Raw genomic sequence first — 20,181 nt, 5'->3', positions numbered from 1 at the left:
ACTAGCTCATATGCACTTAAGATGGATTTCTTCACCTCCTCATACGTTCCAGATACCTCCTCCGGTAGTGATGCAAACACTTCACTAGCTCTACCTACCAGCTTTGTTTGAATCAGTAACACCCACATGTCCTGTGGCCATTTCATTTGTTTAGCTACCTTCTCAAATGAAATGAAAAAGGTTTCCACTTCCTTCTCGTCAAACCTTGGCAATGCTTGGACATATTTAAATCGATTCCCACCAAGCCTTCGACTATGACGCTCTTTCTCACTATCCTCATCACTATCATCCAACTGTACGTTTCCCTTTACGTCTGCCAATTTTAACTGGTTGTCATGTTTCATGGCCACTTTCTGAAGTTCAAACTACCGCTCTTTATCTTTTTCCCTGGTCTGTAGCTCCCTTTCTTTTTCTTTTCGTTCTGCTAGGGCTATTCTTTCTTTTCTCCTTTCTTCTCTCTCCTTTCGTTTTCCTCTCCCTCTGTTTCTCTGTCTTTTTCCTCTCTCTCTCTCTCTCTCTCTCTTTCTCTTTCTTTTTTCTCTCTCACTCTAGTATGCCAGCCGCTTTAATTCTTTCTGATGTTCCATTTGTTTAATTTGTAACTGAATTTTTGCCATTTCCAATGAGTCAAACTCTATATCAGGCAACTTTAAATGCTTAACCACCGCCATAATTACCTCAACGTTTTGCATTTTGTCAGGTAATGTTAACTGCAATGTTCTTGCCAAATCTAACAGTCTGCTTTTCGTTTCTGTCCGTAAAGTACTACGTGTGACATTCTCCAGCCCAAAAAACTTCTGAGCCTCTGAAAGAGCCATTGTTCACAACACTCTCCTCACTTAAACTAAAATACCACACTGGAAAAGCAACAATCCTTCACTGTCTTTAAGTTCACAAAAGCCAATCCAATAGATAGACTTTTATCCCCCTCGAGCCCCCAATTGTTATGGGGGCTGTGTTTTCAGAACCCCAAAATGTATCATGGAGTTCAACCAATTTCTCCTTTTCATGGATTTGTTGCTTTTCCTAGCACACGGCTTTTCTTCCTAGGTGTGGGATTACAATTATGGACACGTGGGCTTTTAAACACAAAACAATGTTTATTCCATGAACTCAACATCTTAAATAAACATTGGATCTCTTAACACCCCTTACTTCAAAGATAACTCAGAAAATATTGCAACAGTAAATAACTCCTTAAAATGTTCTTTCAAACTTCCAAGAGACTTAACACCTTTAAACAGTATCACATCAGGTTAAAGGATATATATTTTTTCTGTTTTATGGCAGAGATATATACGCTTGGTTGACTTCAGCTCCAGCACCTTGCTTTCTTCCTCCAAACTCTCTGGAAACACGCAGACACACCCAAGCCGCTTTCTCAAACCTGGCTTTCTCCCTTCAAGCAGATCACAGCAAACCAGAACTTCTCAAGCTGCTGTCTCAAACTGGCTTTCTACTTTTAAACTGCTCTCAGCAAAACCAGCCAGGCACTTTTTAGCTGCTCTCCGCAAAACCAGCCAAGCACTTTTTAAACTGCAAAACCAAACTGCAAAATGGCTGAACTGAGCTGAGCTCCACCCACTCTCTGACATCACTGTTTTCTTAAAGGTACATTGCTTACACATCCATTTCTTAAAGGCATGACAGCTATTTTTATAGAACCACAAGGTGCTGGCTGGTAGGCCCCCAACTCTGATGTGTTGGTCTTATACAATGCAAAAGCCACAACCTGAAATGAAACTAAATGACCTGTCTTGGTGAATTCCAGCAACGTTATTTTTAGATTCCAGCTGGCTGTGCAAGAGGTGGATATCCGGGCCAGCGCGGGTATTAGAATGTACAATTACCCTCGCCCAGTTTTGTTCTATTTCTAATCACGCATCTGTAATTTTAACAATATACAAAGGCACCTTGATCAGTCTGCTGCAGCTTGATGTACTTTGGTCCAATTTCTGATCCACTCCAGAAGCTGTGCCTCTGACTTTGTGAACTCATTCTCCCATGCGCCATGGTCAAATCTAAATATATAACATGCATTGAGTTCCCTTTGACTAGTAGGTCTATCATTCCATTTATATCAGAGATATTTCAGTTGAAAGCAATTCATAACATTCAATTCTCTTGGTACTCGATCTGTCCCATTTATACTGTGGAATTGATTCAACAGTAAGGGACAAAATGTGTGTGTGTGTTATTGGCGACAGTCATGGCAGAGATTTTCTTGCACATTAGTGGAAACTTGTTGTGGGTGATCCAACCCAGGTTTTGTTGATGCTTCAGGAAGGTTGCTTCCAGGAGCAGCTTTGTTGTCTGAGTTGTTTGCCTCCAATGGTATGTTTACTCTGTAAAAGTTCAGGAAGCACTGTTCCAGCTTCTGCTGCTGTTGTTCATTTTCATTTACGCTTTATTCAGCAAAATGTTAATTTCCTTTCCAGGTCTGAGCTGCACTACAACATGACTTCCTACTCTCCACAATCCATCTCTTTTCCCAGGCTCTTATGCTTAAGGTGAGAAATAGAGAAAAGAATATAGCACAATGCTGAATCGTTATTAGACACCAACATTAACATTTAATTTTTTTCTTCTTCCATAGTGAGAATTATGTTCTGAGCTGGACAGACCGAGGGATCTATGTGTTTATTCCACAGAGTGTTCAGATGTTGTTGTGGAGTGAGCTGAAAGGTGAGAGATTGAAGAATCTACACTTCTATTGCGAGTTGTGATGCAATTTTTAAAAACAAATGTCTTGGTATAAATTCTTCCCGTTCACTTCTTGCTCTCCCCAAGTCGGTGTGTTGCTGGGGCATTGTTCGCTTAAACTAGGAGCCACCCATTACCTCTTCCAAATAGAAATTCTTGAGATGTGGCATAGATAGTTGGTCATTCCACTCTGGATACTACATAGTCGAGTCAGGATGTTGGATTTGTTAGGGAACTTGCAGCTACATGTATCTGCTACCCATGTCCTTCTAGGCGGTAGTGATGTTCGGTTTTGATGTTGAAGAAGGCTGCAGTGCGTTTGTAGAAGACACGTTGCGACTGTGCACTGGTGATGGAGGGAGTTCTTTGCAAGCGGATTGCTTTGTTCTGAATGGTGTGCTACGATCCAGTTGGGGACGGCTAACAAGAAATCCAAACACCAAGCAATTAATCGATCAAACTACACCATGAGATTTCACCTTTTTAAGCAAGAACAAATTTATTTGTATATCACCAAGAATTAGATGAGGTAATCACTATTAACTTGACACTATAGTTTAGAATTATTATTTATGCTATGAACTCGTTTTAATTTTTACTACCCCCCCCCCAAATTCCCCAGACTTTACTTTAATTCTCCCTAGTATTCCAACTATTCTTCTGGACTAAGCTTCGATTTTGGCCCTTCCATTAGCTTTTGGCTACATGACCCTCCACTTTTCTTTTCAGACCTCTCAACTGTGGATGCCTCAACTCCTTGGGTTGTTCGTATGCTTTTTGTCACAAGGCTTCATGAGGACCACTGTAGATTTCTCCCACCTAGATGCAAATTAGAGCAAATTACGTAGCTGCTTTTCCCTCTCAAAATCCAAACTGATGGAAAGCCCTACCCTCCTCCATGCAGTGAATGATGGAAGTTAGTATTTTCTCTGCTCAAAATGCATGTCTAACTGATTGTAGCCTCCTGTGGCACTCTCAATCCAGTGAGATGTGGTATTCACTAAAGCAAAGTCACAACTACCTCTGTTTGTTCCCAAACTGGACAACATGCTTCAGTTTGCAAACACATAAGGAACAGATAAATTAAACAGACCTTCTAACCTCACATCCCTTCTCCATGATGATGTGGCATGCTTAGGGATGATTAAAACATAAATGCTAACAAATTATTTCACCTTTAACGCAAAGCAATTCTGTACCCATATGAATAATTTCTACCGTTATTGGAGTTTTATGATCCCCTTTCCTAGAATTGCCAGCAATGGCTTCTTAAATCAATGTGACCTCAACCTTTTTAAGTGTTACAAACACTTAGCTTGTTTAAATTGCATTTACTTCAGGGTTGCTGATCAATTTTTCAATCCTATGCCTCCATTTTCTACAGTAGAATTTTTAATTATTAAAAGTTATATTTAAAAACTTATGATTTGGATACTGTATTCATAACAATTGTCGAGATACTTCAGTATTACTAAAGCTGCTCACATCCAGGCAAGTGGAAAGTACCAATCACACGCCTGAGTCATGTTTTGTAAATGATAGATAGAATTTAGGAAGTTGGGAGGTGAAATTAATTGCCACAGAATTCCCAGCCTCTGATCTTTTCTTATGCCCACAGTACTTGTACTGCAGGTCCAGGTAGGTTTCTGGTCAATGGTGACTCCCAGGATCTTGTGGGTGGGGGCTTCCCACACCCAGTCAAATGCTTTGTTTTCCTGATGTCAAGGTAAAGTCACTTTTATCCTATCTCTGGAATTCAGCTCTTTTCTCTATGTTTGGACTAAAACTTGAATGGTCCTAGTGGGACCTAAACTGAATACTGAATAGCATGTTATTGCTCTGAAAATTCTGCTTGATAGCACTGTCAAGGACTTTCCATCACTGGATTTGAGAGTAGACTGATGGGGTAGAATTGGTCTGCTTGGATTGTCCTGCCTTTTCTGGACAGGCCATACAGTGCCAATTTTGCACATTGTTATGCAGTGTTGTAACTATGCTGAAATAGCTGGGCTATGGATGCACCTAGTTCTGGAACATGAGTCTTCGCTATAGCAGAGATGTTGTCAGGCCCTGTAGTGTTGGCTGTATCCAATGCTTTCAACCATATCTTAATGTCACCGTGGAAGGCAACAGATTGTCTGAAGACCTGTGATGGTGGACACCTCAGAAAGAGGCACTTCTGTCTCTAGATGGAGCGATGGCTTTGGACCAACTGGCTTTGGACCACCTTAGATTGCGGCGCATAAGTCACCCATTGAAACCTCAAAATCCCATCAAAAGCGAGGGTCGACTTATATGCCAAGTATAAAATATTCATCGTCTTTGACATCCGGTTATTGAATTCATTCTGGCTAATGCATCACCATACGGATGCCACTATGGATCAGATTTGCTGCTTTCACTTTCAAAATCATCCATCCATAACAAATAATTTTCCCCTCCATCCATTGAATTGGATATTCTGCATTTTTCAAATGATCTGATGATAGTTGATGCGTTAATGGTATCCCACGATTTGATAGCTAAAGCTCACAAAAATCAAAAGGGCAGCATATATGTTTCCATTCTTTATGGAGGTTTGTTTCTCTATCAAATATCCATCTACTCTATTTGGTGCGGATGTTCCTCAAATAGCTTGTTGAGGCACAAATCCAAAAATTGAACTACGGTTGATAGGCTCCTCTTGATTTCACTGATTATATGGGATCTGGTCATGTCCCACATTAATAAGTTACGTTTTCTGAGTATGCAACCGGGACACCTATTCCATACATCAACAATTTCGCTCTACCCTCCATTCATCCAACGTGGTCATGAATGTACACAAACGGCAGCACGGTGGCACAGTGGTTAGCGCTGCTGTCTCACGGCGCCAAGGTTCCAGGTTCGATCCCGGCTCTGGGTCACTGTCCGTGTGGAGTTTCAACATTCTCCCCGTGTTTGCCTGGGTTTCGCCCCCACAACCCAAAGATGTGCAGGTGGATTGGCCATGCTAAATTGCCCCTTAATTGGAAAAAATGAATTGGGTGCTCTGAATTTATAAACAAAAAATGAATGTGCACAGAAACGCATGCAGGGAATTTTGACATGGTTTTATGTTTGAAAATTACCATAGGCTTGTAAGGAACTTGCTAAATCCTAGTCTGTTTTTTGTTTCTCATTGAATGCCTGTCCTGCCTGCTGGTTTAAAAATCACTAACGTTTGGTTCTGAATTGACCCCCCCCCCGCAAGCTGCTGTGTGGACTGATCCGACAGATCTCCTCTGATTCAGTATGCTCTGTGGCACAGCCAGTGATGTCATGCTGATGGACTTGGCAAGCAGCCAATCAGCTCATTTGAAATCCGGGCCTTGGATTGATTCTCGTTTGGGATTGGTGGAGCTTTTCAGAAACTTGTGGAACAGGAGAAGCAAGCTCCATGTTGTCAGTTTTGTGAAAGATCCAAGCATGAGGCAGCTTTAAGGCAATCTCTCACCGCTTTCTCCCTGCCAGGTGATTTAATAGGCTCCCAGCCAGACCTGTGGAAGGCACTCTTGTTTAAAAAACTGCAGGCAGTGGTCATACCTCTGAAGGGGGCTACTAGTTTGAAAGTCTGCAAGCAGGTTATCCCACCAGGTGTGTAACAGTTTAATCCTCTGACTGAATGGCTGGGAAAAGCCCAGTCTGAGAACTCTCTTCATGATGCAGCCAGAATCTCTGCACAGATACCAACCAAGCAGTTGGAAGGCAGGGTGAATGTAAAATCTGTTGTAAACTTTCAGGTTGAAAACTCCAGCAATATCTCAGGGAGGCTGAGAGTCCATCTGGTGGTTGCATGATAGACTTGCACAGATTTGAATCTCCTGTGTGAAGGCGCCTCCCCAGAGGAAGACCTACAGTCTGAGAGTTCTAATGGATGGTAGTCCTTGAAAGATCCAACACCTTGCATGCTGAAGAGGTCACTGCCTACAAAGACCTGAATCCCAGCAGCGAAGTTCCTCAAATCTCTCAGACCTCTTAATCCCTGTTATTTTGTGCCTTTCCTATCCGCTTCACCATGTGTCTGTCTTTTGTGTGTCTGGGTAGAGGGTGGGACGGGATTTTAGGAATTAGTACGCCATTGTTTCATTATTTCCATTATATGTACATCTTTTACTCTTGTTATAAATAAGCAGTTTCTTAATGTTTTACTTATAAATCTGGTGCCTATAACTCACTGGAGCAGTCAAGGGTTGGAGATCTCCAGAAAATACATAAATTATTGGTTAATTCACTTTAAAAAAAAAAAAAAAAAAAAAATTTAAAGTATCCAATTATTATTTTCCAATTAAGGGGGAATTTAGCGTGGCCAATCCACCTAACCTGCACATCTTTGGGTTTGTGGGGGTTGGACCCACGCAGACATGGGGAGAATGTACAAACTCTACACACTGACCCATGGCCAGGATCGAACATGGGTCCTCAGCGCCGCAGGCAGCAGTGCTAACCACTGCTGGGCCACTGTGCCGACATGGTTAATTCACTTCTGTTGGGACTCCGGGGTCTGTGGGGCTGGAACTGACTGCGCACCCTCCCAGAGTGTTGTAACAGGCCTGAAGTTTGTTCTATTGGTCATGCAGGCTAGTACCACTGAATCTCGTCTTTCATGATTTCTCATGTTTCATGATTTCACGAGAACTGTTTTGGAACATTATTTGGTCCAAGATGCAGTTGCTGGGCATGTCAAAATTCTTGGGTGTTTTATTCATGTTCTAGATGTGACATAATGGGTATTAGTGTTTTTTCTTCTGTCTATAGAATCGCTGGAAGCTGGTGACTTTGATATCATGATCTATTTAAAAAAAAAAGAAATGTATTCTCCGTTTTCACATTTTCTCCCAAATTTACACCCACCAACAATAAACAATTATCAGTAACAAATATGTCAATCCCCATATCAATAACAACGATCCCATCCTCCCACCAAACCCCAAATATTAGCCTGCATGTTCACATAAACAAATGACAAAAAGGAATCAGGAATCACCCATAGTCACCATTAACACTCACAGCCCCCCTCTCCCGAACCCTCCCAACCCCCCCCCCCCCCAACTAATGTTCGATGTTATCTAGTTCTTGAAAGTGCATAATGAATAATGCCCATGAATTGTAGAACCCCTCCATCCTTCCCCTCCGTTCAAACGTAACCTTCTCAAGAGTCAAGAATTCCAACAGGTCCCCCCTGCCACGCCAGGGCACAGGGTGGCGAGATTGCTCTCCATCCCATCAGGATCCGCCTTCGGGCAATTAATGAGGCGAAGGCTACAACATCTGCCTCCACACCCGTTTCCAACCCCAGCTGGTCCGACACCCCGAATATGGCCACCCGAGGGCCCGGGTCCAGTTTGATATCACGATCTATTGGTAGTCTCCGAGCGATTTTGGTCTTTAGTCGCAACACTGAACATTTCTGCTTCTTAAAACGGCTGCACCAACTAGCTGTTGCTGGATGATTCTGAAAGCTGTTGCTGTGAAATCTTTGGGTTTTATTTGGTCTGCTTGAGTGCATGTATAAACAATGCAGTTCAGGTGACAATGTATTCATTCTGACTATTTCCGAGGACCCATTCCTTGTAGGAGCTGGCATAGGGGCTGGTTTAGCACAATGGTCTAAATAGCTGGCTTGTAATGCAGAACAAGGCAGCAGCGCGGGTTCAATTCCCATACCGGCCTCCCTGAACAGGTGCCGGAATGTGGCGACTAGGGGCTTTTCACAGTAACTTCATTGACGCCTACTTGTGTCAAGCGATTATCATTATTATTCCAACATGCTTCTCAAGGGTAGTGGCTTGTCTCTATTGTGATGACGTATTTGGTATTAGGCATCTTCTTCAGGGTGGATTCCTCCTCCTTGAATTCTTGCACCAGTTTTTCACTAACATTGAATTGCCTCACTGCAGCACAGTTCTTATGAGGTAGCAAATGTTATGATTTTTAGCTTGAAACAAGCTTTGTACTGTTTGCCGGAGGACTAATTTCTGTTTGCTGATTGTCGCACGCGGTATGTTCTGGGCATGTCTGAAGCTCTTGTACAGTATCTTGGCAACAAGGTCTGTATCGCCTGCTTGATTCAATGTTTTTTTAAAAGTCATTCATGGGATGTGGGCGCTGCAGGCTGTGGCAGCATTTAGTGTCCATCCCTAATTGCCCTTGAGGGGGCAGTTAAGAGTCAACCACATGGCTGTGGGTCTGGAGTCACATGTAGTCCAGACCAGGTAAGGATGGCAGATTTCCTTCCCAAAAGGACATTAGTGAACTAGATGGGTTTTTCCGACAATAGACAATGGTTTCATGGTCATCATTAGACTTTTAACTCCAGATATTTTATTGAGTTTAAATTCCATTATCTGCCGTGGTGGGGTTCGAACCTGGATCCCCAGGTCATTATCCTGGGTCTTTGGATTATTAGTCTAGTGACAATACCACTCTGCCACCACCTCCCCAAATTTGACTTAAAAATGAGAATGTCTGAGGTGAAAAATTGAGGCCAACTCCTAATATGTGAATAGCATTTCTTAGTAAAGGTGAGTAGACTTGTACAGCAAAAGTAGGCCTATACAGGATTTTTGGCACTAAAGAAAAATAAGCTTGCCTTATTCTCCATGATCTACTGCAGTAGAGGCAGCACAGTGGTGCAGTGGTTAGCACTGCTGCCTCAAGCAGGGAGGCCCTGGGTTCAATCCTGGCCCCAGGTCACTGTCCATGTGGAGTTTGCACATTCTCCCCATGTCTGCGTGGGTCTCACCCCCACAACCCAAAAAGATTGGGACAAAAATAATTTGGCACTCTAAATTACTTTTTAAAACATGATCTACTGCATTTGACTGTTAATCAGCAAAATTAGTCTTGGGGCCCGTTCCCCTCCTGCCTGATACTGAGTCAACCAGCTAAATCTTGTACACGCACCCTATATTTTGTCCGCCCCCCCTCCTGGTCCAATAACCCGGGACATTCTAACTCCCAACGTTGGCAGAGAGCTTGTTGACTGGAGAACTCCAATCAAAAGGCTTGCATACAACATGGAGCATGACTGGAGTAAATATCCTGTGTTGCTCTTGCTTAGTCATACTTACAGAACGAAGCAGTTCCTGTTGGTGATGGTAAAGTAAAAATTTCTGATAGCTGCATTAACGGGAGAGTGGCTGTCTCTTCATAGGGCCAGTAATGTGCAGTTCAGTTGATTTTCCAATGGGGTTGGTTTCTACTTGGCTTAGTTATCTTGAAGTGTATTAATGCGATGCCCTTTGAAGCCGACTACTCCAATTTAAGAGACTTTCAGCGAAATCTCTATGAGCTGAATCTTTTGAGAGGCCCCCTCACCAGCTCGGTGTGGTTCGCATATGGAGTGTGGATATTTTTATTGCACCGGATAGGATGAACACAAATATTCCAGCTGGTTTCTCTCTGTGAATGTAATACACCTGAAGCTGTTGTGTTGTGCAAAGATTCTTGGAGCACCAGGCCGTTCGGTCTCTGATTTGTCCCTGCTTCTCTCTTCTTTTCAGATGTGCAGAATATAGCTGTTTACAAGAATGAACTGTTCTGTCTCCATGCTGATGGGCGGATAACTCACCTGTGCCTCTTGTCAGGAGAGCGGTGCATAGAGCGTCTGCTGCGGCGAGACATGTGGACCCTGGCTGCACAAGTCTGCTGCCTCTTCCAGCACTGCATTACTGCAAGCAGGGTGAGCACCTGCTGCCAGTGTTACAGTCGAATGCTTGTTGATACCTTGAACTTGCAAGATGCCTGTAATGCATGATATTTGAGCTCTTGAAGCAATTTCAAAGAACCATTTTAATAACAGACTAATGCAAAATCCTTGAAACGGAGACAGGATTTATGCTAAATATTCCGAGTCTGCAGTTTGAGGGTTGTTGACACATGGGAGGGTTTTTTTTTTTTACGGTGCAAACCCAAGGGTTCTTCTGCTCAGTTAGAGTCTTAATGATCACCGTTGACCTTATCTTAATACTTGTTTTTCTGTTATGCAGTTGTAATGTGAAGAAGGATATCATTATATGGGCCACTGTTACATAGGGGCCCAAGTATGATGTAGTAGCCCTTACATGGCGAAAGTGGGCAGAGTAATGAATTCCCTCGTGTGGGAAGGACTGCGTGATATAATATACTCACTATTCTGGGAAGTGAGAAATATGGTGTAATATGGTCACTATTTCATAGGTGGGATTGCTTTGACAGTTTTTGTTCAAAAAAAATCCTGGGGGATGACAGTGTTTGGAGGATGACAGTGTTTGAGGAGTTGAGAAATTAGGATTGTGTGTACAAATAGCCTTCAAAATGTAGTTTTGATTGAGCCACATTGTCTTGTGACAGTGGCCTTATTGTTGATGCTCGCCTTCACAGACTCGTAAGCTGTTGCCTGTGGACAGACTGGATCACCTGAAGTCACAGCTAGATGCTACCACACAGAGCCATCTTGTTGCCCGATTGGAAGAAGTATTGCTGAAGCTGGAGCCCTTTGACTCAGCCTGCAGCAGTCGCAGGAGCAGCTTTTCCTCTCATGTATGTGGTTTATGATGACCTTTCAACCTAGATCGAATAGCCTAATGCAGTATGCATTATTCGAGTACAAGATATCTGTTGAGATTATTGGCTTTCAACTCTGGGTGAGCGTGTCGTGGTGGTGGATAGCTGGTGCGGATTAATGTGCAGTATACCTTAAATATCCTGTAGTTGGTCAACTTTAGCTCTTGAAACCTATCTGTTGTTTTCAGAACTGATTTACTGGGTAAATGGACAGTGGTTGTGAATTTCAGCTTGACAGTGTTGCTCGTAGGGTTTAAGCAGCCTACTAACATACATTACCTAGGTGAGTGTTGTCCAATAAGGTTTTTAGCGCTTGCCATATTTGTTGTGATCCGGTTCCCATATTCACCTCCTGATACAAAATATATGCATTATTGATAAAAATAATGCATAACCTTTTGATGTAGGTCTCTGGTTTTAAGCCGTCAGCAATCAATACAGATTCACTCATTGCCAGAGCCAGCATCAAAAGGATTTTGCAATCCAACCATTTCACAAAGCAAGCCTGCTGTTTACACTCTTAAGGGTGGTGACAATCTGTTAACTGATGTGTTCTGTTTCTGACCGTGTTCCAGTTTATTACCAAAAATACATTTCTTAAAGAGTAAACTGTCTCTATTTAGTCAGAATTAATATGTTAGGAGACACAGTGAGGGAAAAGAATTGCCAAATCTTTACCTATTAACTCTGCATTCTGACTCTCGCCTACCTCAGTTCCCTGCCATTTCTGAACACATTGTCCAGACAATTAATAGATCTTTGGCTCGTGGAAAACCACCTGTAATCTCTCCTTTTAAGCCAAAGTGCTGTACATCTTTCAATCACTCATTTCCACACTTTTATTAGGACGAAAGCTGAACACATTTCAATGGTACCATCCCAGCTTGCTAAAGCTGTACATTTCAGAACTCCTTGGCAGCCATGCTATGCTGTCTGTTGCTTGTGCAACGCACCTATTTTGTGAAAACCACCAACTACCAGCGAAGCAAAACCGAGTTCTTCAGTTTGCATCCCATGTCACTAGGTTTCTCAAGAAACTTTCAAAAACAATCGCACTGCTGGCCTTCTGAAGGCCTGCCCTTCTTTCTTAGCAGCTCGCCCAGTGCTCTAAATGCAGGCCCCCCACTGAGAACAGAGACAGAAGGTAACAAATGGCCAAATAGCTTTCTTGATTCACTGATAGTGAGCTTTCGTGTTCCAGGTCACGAGAAGCCTAACAACTGAACTACATTCTGATTTTTAAAAAAATAGAAACCGAAACTGCTGAAAATACTCAACAGGTCAAGTAGCATATGTGGTGAGAATAACCTTCCATAAGAACAGATACTATAAACATTATCAGTCTGACTGGTATGTGACTCCGTCTAACAACAAAGTGCTCACGCGAGTGACACCCAGGCTCACACCCACTTCAGCAACTTCAGCATAATTCAGGAATAGGTGGCTCTAAAAATGGCAGCATCAATTTGCCAGATGCCTAGCTAATTTGTTCTTTTGAAACGCTGATCTCGATTCATCCAGAAACAGTGACCACTTGAATGATGTACCAATGCCCAGGAAAATGTATCTGCAAAGCGGTCTGATGAGGAATGCGGAGCAGTATTTTTAAACATTTTTTAACCGACTGCCCCTCCCTGCTTGGCCTTTCTATTTGACACTGAAGTCTACCGTTTCTTTCTGTTAGCTGATGAGACCTGTGGGGAAGTGGAACGTGCTCTCCAGCTCCGAGTCTGAGATTGGGGACATGTGGGGAAGGGGAACGTATTCTCCAGCTCCTAGTCTGAGATTGGGGACACGTGGAGAAGGGGAACGTGCTCTCCAGTCACGAGTCTGAGATTGGGGACATGTGGGAAGGGGAACGTGCTCTCCAGTCGCGTGTCTGAGATTGGGGACATTTGGGGAAGGGGAACATACTCTCCAGTCATGGGTCTAAGATTGGGACATGTGGGGAAGGGGAACGTGCTTTCCAGCTCCGAGTCTGAGATTGGGGACATGTGGGGAAGGGTAACATACTCTCCAGTCGCGAGTCTGAGATTGGGGAAATGTGGGGAAGGGGATCGTATTCTCCAGCTCCTAGTCTGAGATTGGGAACATGTGGAGAATGGGAACGTGCTCTCCAGTTACGAGTCTGAGATTGGAGACATGTGGGAAAGGGGAACGTGCTCTCCAGTCGCGTGTCGGAGATTGGGGACATGTGGGAAGGGGAACGTGCTCTCCAGCTCCGAGTCTGAGATTGAGGACATGTGGGGAATGCGAACGTACTCTCCAGCTCCGAGTCTGGGATTTGTGACATGTGGGGAAGTGGAACGTGCTCTCCAGGCGCGTGTCTGAGGTTGGGGACATGTCGGGAAGGGGAACGTGCTCTCCAGCTCCGTGTCTGAGATTGGGGACATGTGGGGAAGGGGAACGTACTCTCCAGCATGAGTCTGAGATTGGGGACATGTGGAGAATGGGAATGTGCTCTCCAGCTCCGAGTCTGAGATTGGGGACATGTGGGGACACGTGCTCTCTAGCTCCGAGTCTGAGATTGGGGACACGTGGGGAAGGGGAACGTGCTCTCCAGTCGCGAGTCTGAGATTGGGGACATGTGGGGAAGGGGAACGTACTCTCCATCGTGAGTCTGAGATTGGGGAAATGTCGGGAAGGGGAACATGCTCTCCAGTCATGGGTCTGAGATTGGGACATGTGGGGAAGGGGAACGTGCTCTCCAGCTCCGGGTCTGAGATTGGGGACATGTGGGGAAGGGGAACGTGCTCTCCAGACACGAGTCTGAGATTGGGAACATGTGGGGAAGGGGAACGTATTCTCCAGCTCCTAGTCTGAGATTGGAACATGTGGAGAATGGGAACGTGCTCTCCAGTCACGAGTCTGAGATTGGGACATGTGGGGAAGGGGAACGTATTCTCCAGCTCCTAGTCTGAGATTGGGAACATGTGGAGAATGGGAACGTGCTCTCCAGTCGCGAGTCTGAGATTGGGGACTTGTGGGAAGGGGAACGTGCTCTCCAGCTCCGAGTCTGAGATTGGGGAAATGTGGGGAAGGGGAACGTGCTCTCCAGCTCCGTGTCTGAGATTGGGGACATGTGGGGAAGGGGAACGTATTCTCCAGCTCCTAGTCTGAGATTGGGGACACGTGGGGAAGGGGAACGTGCTCTCCAGTCACGAGTCTGAGATTGGGACATGTGGGGAAGGGGAACGTATTCTCCAGCTCCTAGTCTGAGATTGGGGACACGTGGGGAAGGGGAACGTGCTCTCCAGTCACGAGTCTGAGATTGGGGACATGTGGGAAGGGGAACGTGCTCTCCAGTCGCGTGTCTGAGATTGGGGACATTTGGGGAAGGGGAACATACTCTCCAGTCATGGGTCTGAGATTGGGACATGTGGGGAAGGGGAACGTGCTTTCCAGCTCCGAGTCTGAGATTGGGGACATGTGGGGAAGGGTAACATACTCTCCAGTCGCGAGTCTGAGATTGGGGAAATGTGGGGAAGGGGATCGTATTCTCCAGCTCCTAGTCTGAGATTGGGAACATGTGGAGAATGGGAACGTGCTCTCCAGTTACGAGTCTGAGATTGGAGACATGTGGGAAAGGGGAACGTGCTCTCCAGTCGCGTGTCGGAGATTGGGGACATGTGGGGACACGTGCTCTCCAGTCGCGTGTCTGAGATTGGGGACATGTGGGAAGGGGAACGTGCTCTCCAGCTCCGAGTCTGAGATTGAGGACATGTGGGGAATGCGAACGTACTCTCCAGCTCCGAGCCTGGGATTTGTGACGTGGGGAAGTGGAACGTGCTCTCCAGGCGCGTGTCTGAGATTGGGGACATGTCGGGAAGGGGAACGTGCTCTCCAGCTCCGTGTCTGAGATTGGGGACATGTGGGGAAGGGGAACGTACTCTCCAGCATGAGTCTGAGATTGGGGACATGTGGGGAAGGGGAACATGCTCTCCAGTCATGGGTCTGAGATTGGGGACATGTGGGGAAGGGGAACGTGCTCTCCAGTCGCGTGTCTGAGATTGGGGACACGTGTTCTCCAGCTCCGAGTCTGAGATTGGGGACATGTGGGAAGGGGAACGTGCTCTCCAGTCGCGAATCTGAGATTGGGGACCCGTGGGGAAGGGGAACGTGCTCTCCAGTCGCGTGTCTGAGATTGGAAACATGTGGGGAAGGGGAATGTGCTCTCCAGCTCAGAGTCTGAGATTGGGGGCATGTGGGGAAGGGGAACGTGCTCTCCAGCTCAGAGTCTGACATTGGGGACATGTGGGGACACGTGCTCTCCAGCCGTGAGCCTGAGATTGGGGACATGTGGGGAAGGGGAACATGCTCTCCAGCTCCGAGTCTGAGATAGGGGACATGTGGGGAAGGGGAACGTACTCTCCAGCTCAGAGTCTGAGATTGGGGACATGTGGGGAAGGGGAACGCGCTCTCCAGTTCAGAGCCTGACATTGGGGACATGTGGGGAAGGGGAACGTGCTCTCCAGGCGCGTGTCTGAGATTGGGGACATGTGGGGAAGGGGAACGTGCTCTCCAGTCGCGTGTCTGAGATAGAGGACATGTGGAGAAGGGAAACGTATACTCCAGCTCCGTGTCTGTGATTGGGGACATATGCTCTCCAGCTCCGTGTCTGAGATTGAGGACATGTGGGGAATGCGAACGTACTCACCAGCTCCGAGTCTGGGATTTGTGACATGTGGGGAAGGGGAACGTGCTCTCCAGGCGCGTGTCTGAGATTGGGGACATGTCGGGAAGGGGAACGTGCTCTCCAGCTCCGTGTCTCAGATTGGGGACATGTGGGGAAGGGGAATGTACTCTCCAGCTCCGAGTCTGAGATTGGGGACATTGGGGAAGGGGAACGTGCTCTCCAGCTCCGAGTCTGAGATTGGGGACATGTGGGGAAGGGGAACGTGCTCACCAGCTCCGAGTCTGGGATTTGTGACATGTGGGGAAGGGGAACGTGCTCTCCAGGCGCGTGTCTGAGATTGGGGACATGTCGGGAAGGGGAACGTGCTCTCCAGCTCCGTGTCTCAGATTGGGGACATGTGGGGAAGGGGAATGTACTCTCCAGCTCCGAGTCTGAGATTGGGGACATTGGGGAAGGGGAACGTGCTCTCCAGCCGTGAGTCTGAGATTGGGGACATGTGGGCTCTCCACCTCCGGGTCTGAGATTGGAGCTTCCTGTGACCATGAGTTTGCTGGGCCCCCTCTTTACCCAAGTGAATTTATGCATTGCAACTTAAAATAGTGAGAAGCTGGTTACGTCCAAATCTTGATGTGTTTTTTCCTTCAGGAGAGTTTTAATGTCCTAGATTCAGGCATTTATCGTGTGATTAGTCGCCGAGGCAGCCATTCGGATGAAGACTCTGGTTCATTGCACAGCCATCTATCTGAAGAGGAGAGACTGAGGGAATTTACTTCAGTACAGGAGGAAGAGCAAGGAGAGCAGGGTAAGGACAGATGATGCCCTTGGGCAGGACAAATAATCCTTGTCTAAATCTCCTCTGGAACTTTGCTTGATTTACTTAAATAAGGACAACGCCAGTGAGACACGCCTTGCACAAAATTAACCCACTTGTCAGTTCAATAGAAACCTGCATTGGCACCAAATGTTTACCCTATATCCAACTTTACAGAACTCGACAGATTAATGAGAATACTACTTGGAACATTCATTTGTTGCATTTCTTTCGGTTTTGTAGCCCATCATCTGGTGTCTGCATTGGACCTGTGCCAAATGGGAGGCGTGCTGTTTCCATTGATGCCATTTTGTTTCTGTTTTCATTTGTTAGACAATGTCTCCCACTCTTCCTTGAATATTGAAGGTGATCGGAGTGAGACACTGATTCCATTCCATCTTCCATTGTCATTTCGTTCCGCATCTCCACGAGTCTCTCTGCAGGCTATGAAGGAAAGGTAACCTCAACAACTGATTACCACCACCATTAGTGCAAATGCTAACATAAAATACTGATAAACACCATTACTCCTGGTAAAAACTGTGCAGCAGAATCAGATAAGTATGAGATCCTGGAATTGGTTCCTCAGCTGTATCTCCTGGGGAGAGTAGATAACATTTAGGTAATTTTGTTTCAGCAGACTGAGCTGAGGTGGAAAAATATCAGCCATTGACCACTACATGAATGACATTGGGTGAGGACAGGACTGGCTTGTGCTGAGGCACCCCAATGACCAAATAGCCCATAAGTACTTCCAATCTTCACATTAGACTAGGTTGCATGGGCTACGAAAGGTGACTGATTGTGGAGTTGTATTCCCCGTAGGAATGAGGAGGACGGGAAAACATTGCCAAAAAACCCCACCAATCCTTGTTTTGTGTTCACTGCACTTCATTCATGAAGTCAATATATATTATTTTCCATTTAAATTCTCTTTAGCTTTAAAGAGAGATTAAGCAGACTATGCCTAGGTTCCCTGGATTTTCTTTACTTGCAGGAATGTGAATCTTGGAATTCTCTACACAGAGGAGCTGTGGATTCTCAATTGTTCAGTAAGTTCAAGACAAAAGATTGATAGAGAATTGAGGAAAACTTTGGGACAGTGCAGGGGAAGGTATTGAGATAATCGCTTATTGTCACAAGTAGGCTTCAATGAAGTAGACCCTAGACGCTACATTCCGGCGCCTGTTCGGGGGGCTGGTACGGGAATTGAACCCACACTGCTGGCATTGTTCTGCATTACAAGCCAGCTGTTCAGCCCACTGTTGGAGATCAGCTGTGATTTTATTATTTTTTAAAAATTATTTTTATTCAAATTTGTCAAAAAACATAATTTCTGCATAACCGTACGCAACAATTAACAGAACAAAGAGAAAAAGAAATGTTAACCGTATGTACAAAGAAAGGAACAATACAACTTAACGATTACCCCCCCTGGGATGCTGTTGCTGCTCTCCTAGAAAGTCGAGGAACAGCTGCCACCTCCGAGAGAACCCCGCCATGGACCCTCAAGGCAAACTTTATTTTCTCAAGACTGAGAAACCCATCCATGTCACTAACCCAGGCCTCTACACCCGGGGGCTTTGAGTCTCTCCACATTAAAAGGATCCGTCTCCGGGCTACCAGGGAGGCCAAGGCCAATACGTCGGCCTCTTTCGCTTCCTGAACTCCCGGATCATCTGACACACCAAAGATCGCTATCTCTGGACTCGGCACCACCCACGTGCCTAAGATCTTGGACATTGCCTTAGCAAATCCCTGCCAGAATCCCTCAAGAGCCGGGCATGCCCAGAACATATGGACATGATCTGCAGGGCTTCCCGCACACCTCGCACATTTATCCTCCACCCCAAAGAGCTTGCTCATCCTGGTTGCCGTCATGTGTGCCCGGTGGACCACCTTAAATTGGATTAAGCTAAGCCTGGCACATGATGAGGAGGAATTGACCCTGTTTAGGGCGTCCGCCCACAGGCCCGCATCCAGCTCCCCACCTAGCTCCTCCCATTTGTCCTTCAGCTCCTCCACTGGGGCTTCCTCCGCCTCCTGAAGCTCCCGGTAAATGTCCGAAACCTTCCCCTCCCCTACCCAGGTGCCGGAGACCACCCTATCCTGTATCCTGCGTGGGGGCAGCATAATACCAATTAATACCACCTGCTTTTTCAGAAAGGCGCGTACCTGAAGGTACCTGAAAGCATTTCCAGAGGGCAAGCTGAATTTCCCCTCCAGCGTTTTTAGTTGGGGAAGGTCCCGTCTATGAACAGGTCCCCCATCCTTTTAATGCCTGCCCTATGCCAGCTTTGAAACCCACAGGTACTCCCATTCCATCCGGTCAAAGGCTTTCTCCGCGTCCATTGCCGTCACCACTTCTGCCTCCCCTTCCTCTGAGGGCATCATGATGATGTTTAGGAGCCTCCGTACATTGGAGTTCAATTGCCTGCCTTTGACAAAGCCTGTCTAATCCTCCCCTATCACCCCAGGGACACAGTAATCAATCCTAGCAGCTAAGATCTTGGCCAGCAGTTTGGCATCTACATTCAGGAGCGATATCGGTCTATAGGATCCAGACTGTAGCGGATCTTTCTTTCGTTTGAGGATGAGTGAAATCGAAGCCTGTGACATTGTTGGGGGGAGGGTCCTTCTCTCTTTGGCCTCATTGAAGGTCCTTAGCAGGAGTGGGCACAGCAGTTCCGAAAATTTATTGTAGAATTCTACAGGGTAGCCGTCCGGCCCCGGGGCTTTGCCCAACTGCATGTCCCCTAAACTCTTTATCATCTCCTCCAGCTCTATCGGGGCCCCCAGTCCCTCCACCAGATCCTCTTCCACCTTTGGGAATCTCAGTTGGTCTATGAATTGCATCATCCCCTCACCCCCGGCGGGGGCTCTGACTCATACAATTTACAGTAAAACGCCCTAAAGACTTTGTTCACCCCCTCTGGGTCTATGACCGTGTTGCCCTCCTTATCCCGTACTTCCCCAATTTCCCTGGCTGCCTCCCTCTTGCGAAGTTGATGCGCCAGCATTCTACTCGCTTTGTCCCCGTATTCGTAGACAGCCCCTTTGGCGTACCTCAGCTGTGCTACCGCCTTCCCAGTGGTCAGCAGGTCGAATTCCGCCTGCAGCCACCGGTGCTCTTTCAGTAGCCCCGTCTCGGTGGTCTCCGCATAGCACCGGTCTACTCTGAGTATCTCCCCGACTAGCCTTTCTCTCTCTGCTCTTTCTTCTCTCTATGAGACCTGATAGAGATCAACTCCCCTCTGATAACTGCCTTCAGGGCCTCCCACACCGTGGACGCCGCTACCTCCCCCATATCATTAGTTTCCAGGTAATTCTTGATGTTCCTCCTTATCCCCCCACAAACCTCGTCCAGCTGTGATTTTATTGAATAGCTGTGCACGCATGAAGGGACAGATGATCCACTCCAGCTCCTATTTTTTATGGTGACAGGAAGGCTCCCATGAGGCAGAAG

At 46.1% G+C, this 20,181-nt stretch overlaps 1 protein-coding gene across 4 annotated transcripts in view; it reads left to right on the top strand.

The window, feature by feature from the left end:
* The window catches only part of hps5 (HPS5 biogenesis of lysosomal organelles complex 2 subunit 2), a 110,192-nt gene that overhangs the window by 46,666 nt on the left and 43,345 nt on the right, over positions 1 to 20,181 (top strand). For all 4 annotated transcript variants that reach the window (XM_072518983.1, XM_072518982.1, XM_072518985.1 and 1 more), the window contains 6 exons: positions 2,439 to 2,510; positions 2,597 to 2,685; positions 10,227 to 10,405; positions 11,086 to 11,244; positions 16,550 to 16,706; positions 17,049 to 17,172. In XM_072518983.1, the coding sequence (XP_072375084.1) occupies positions 2,439 to 2,510; positions 2,597 to 2,685; positions 10,227 to 10,405; positions 11,086 to 11,244; positions 16,550 to 16,706; positions 17,049 to 17,172 (780 nt within the window). The remainder of the gene's footprint in view (positions 1 to 2,438; positions 2,511 to 2,596; positions 2,686 to 10,226; positions 10,406 to 11,085; positions 11,245 to 16,549; positions 16,707 to 17,048; positions 17,173 to 20,181) is intronic.

The sequence above is a fragment of the Scyliorhinus torazame genome, chromosome 10, assembly GCF_047496885.1.
Source record: "Scyliorhinus torazame isolate Kashiwa2021f chromosome 10, sScyTor2.1, whole genome shotgun sequence".
NCBI lineage: Eukaryota > Metazoa > Chordata > Chondrichthyes > Carcharhiniformes > Scyliorhinidae > Scyliorhinus > Scyliorhinus torazame.
This window is presented reverse-complemented; position numbering and strand designations above follow the sequence as displayed.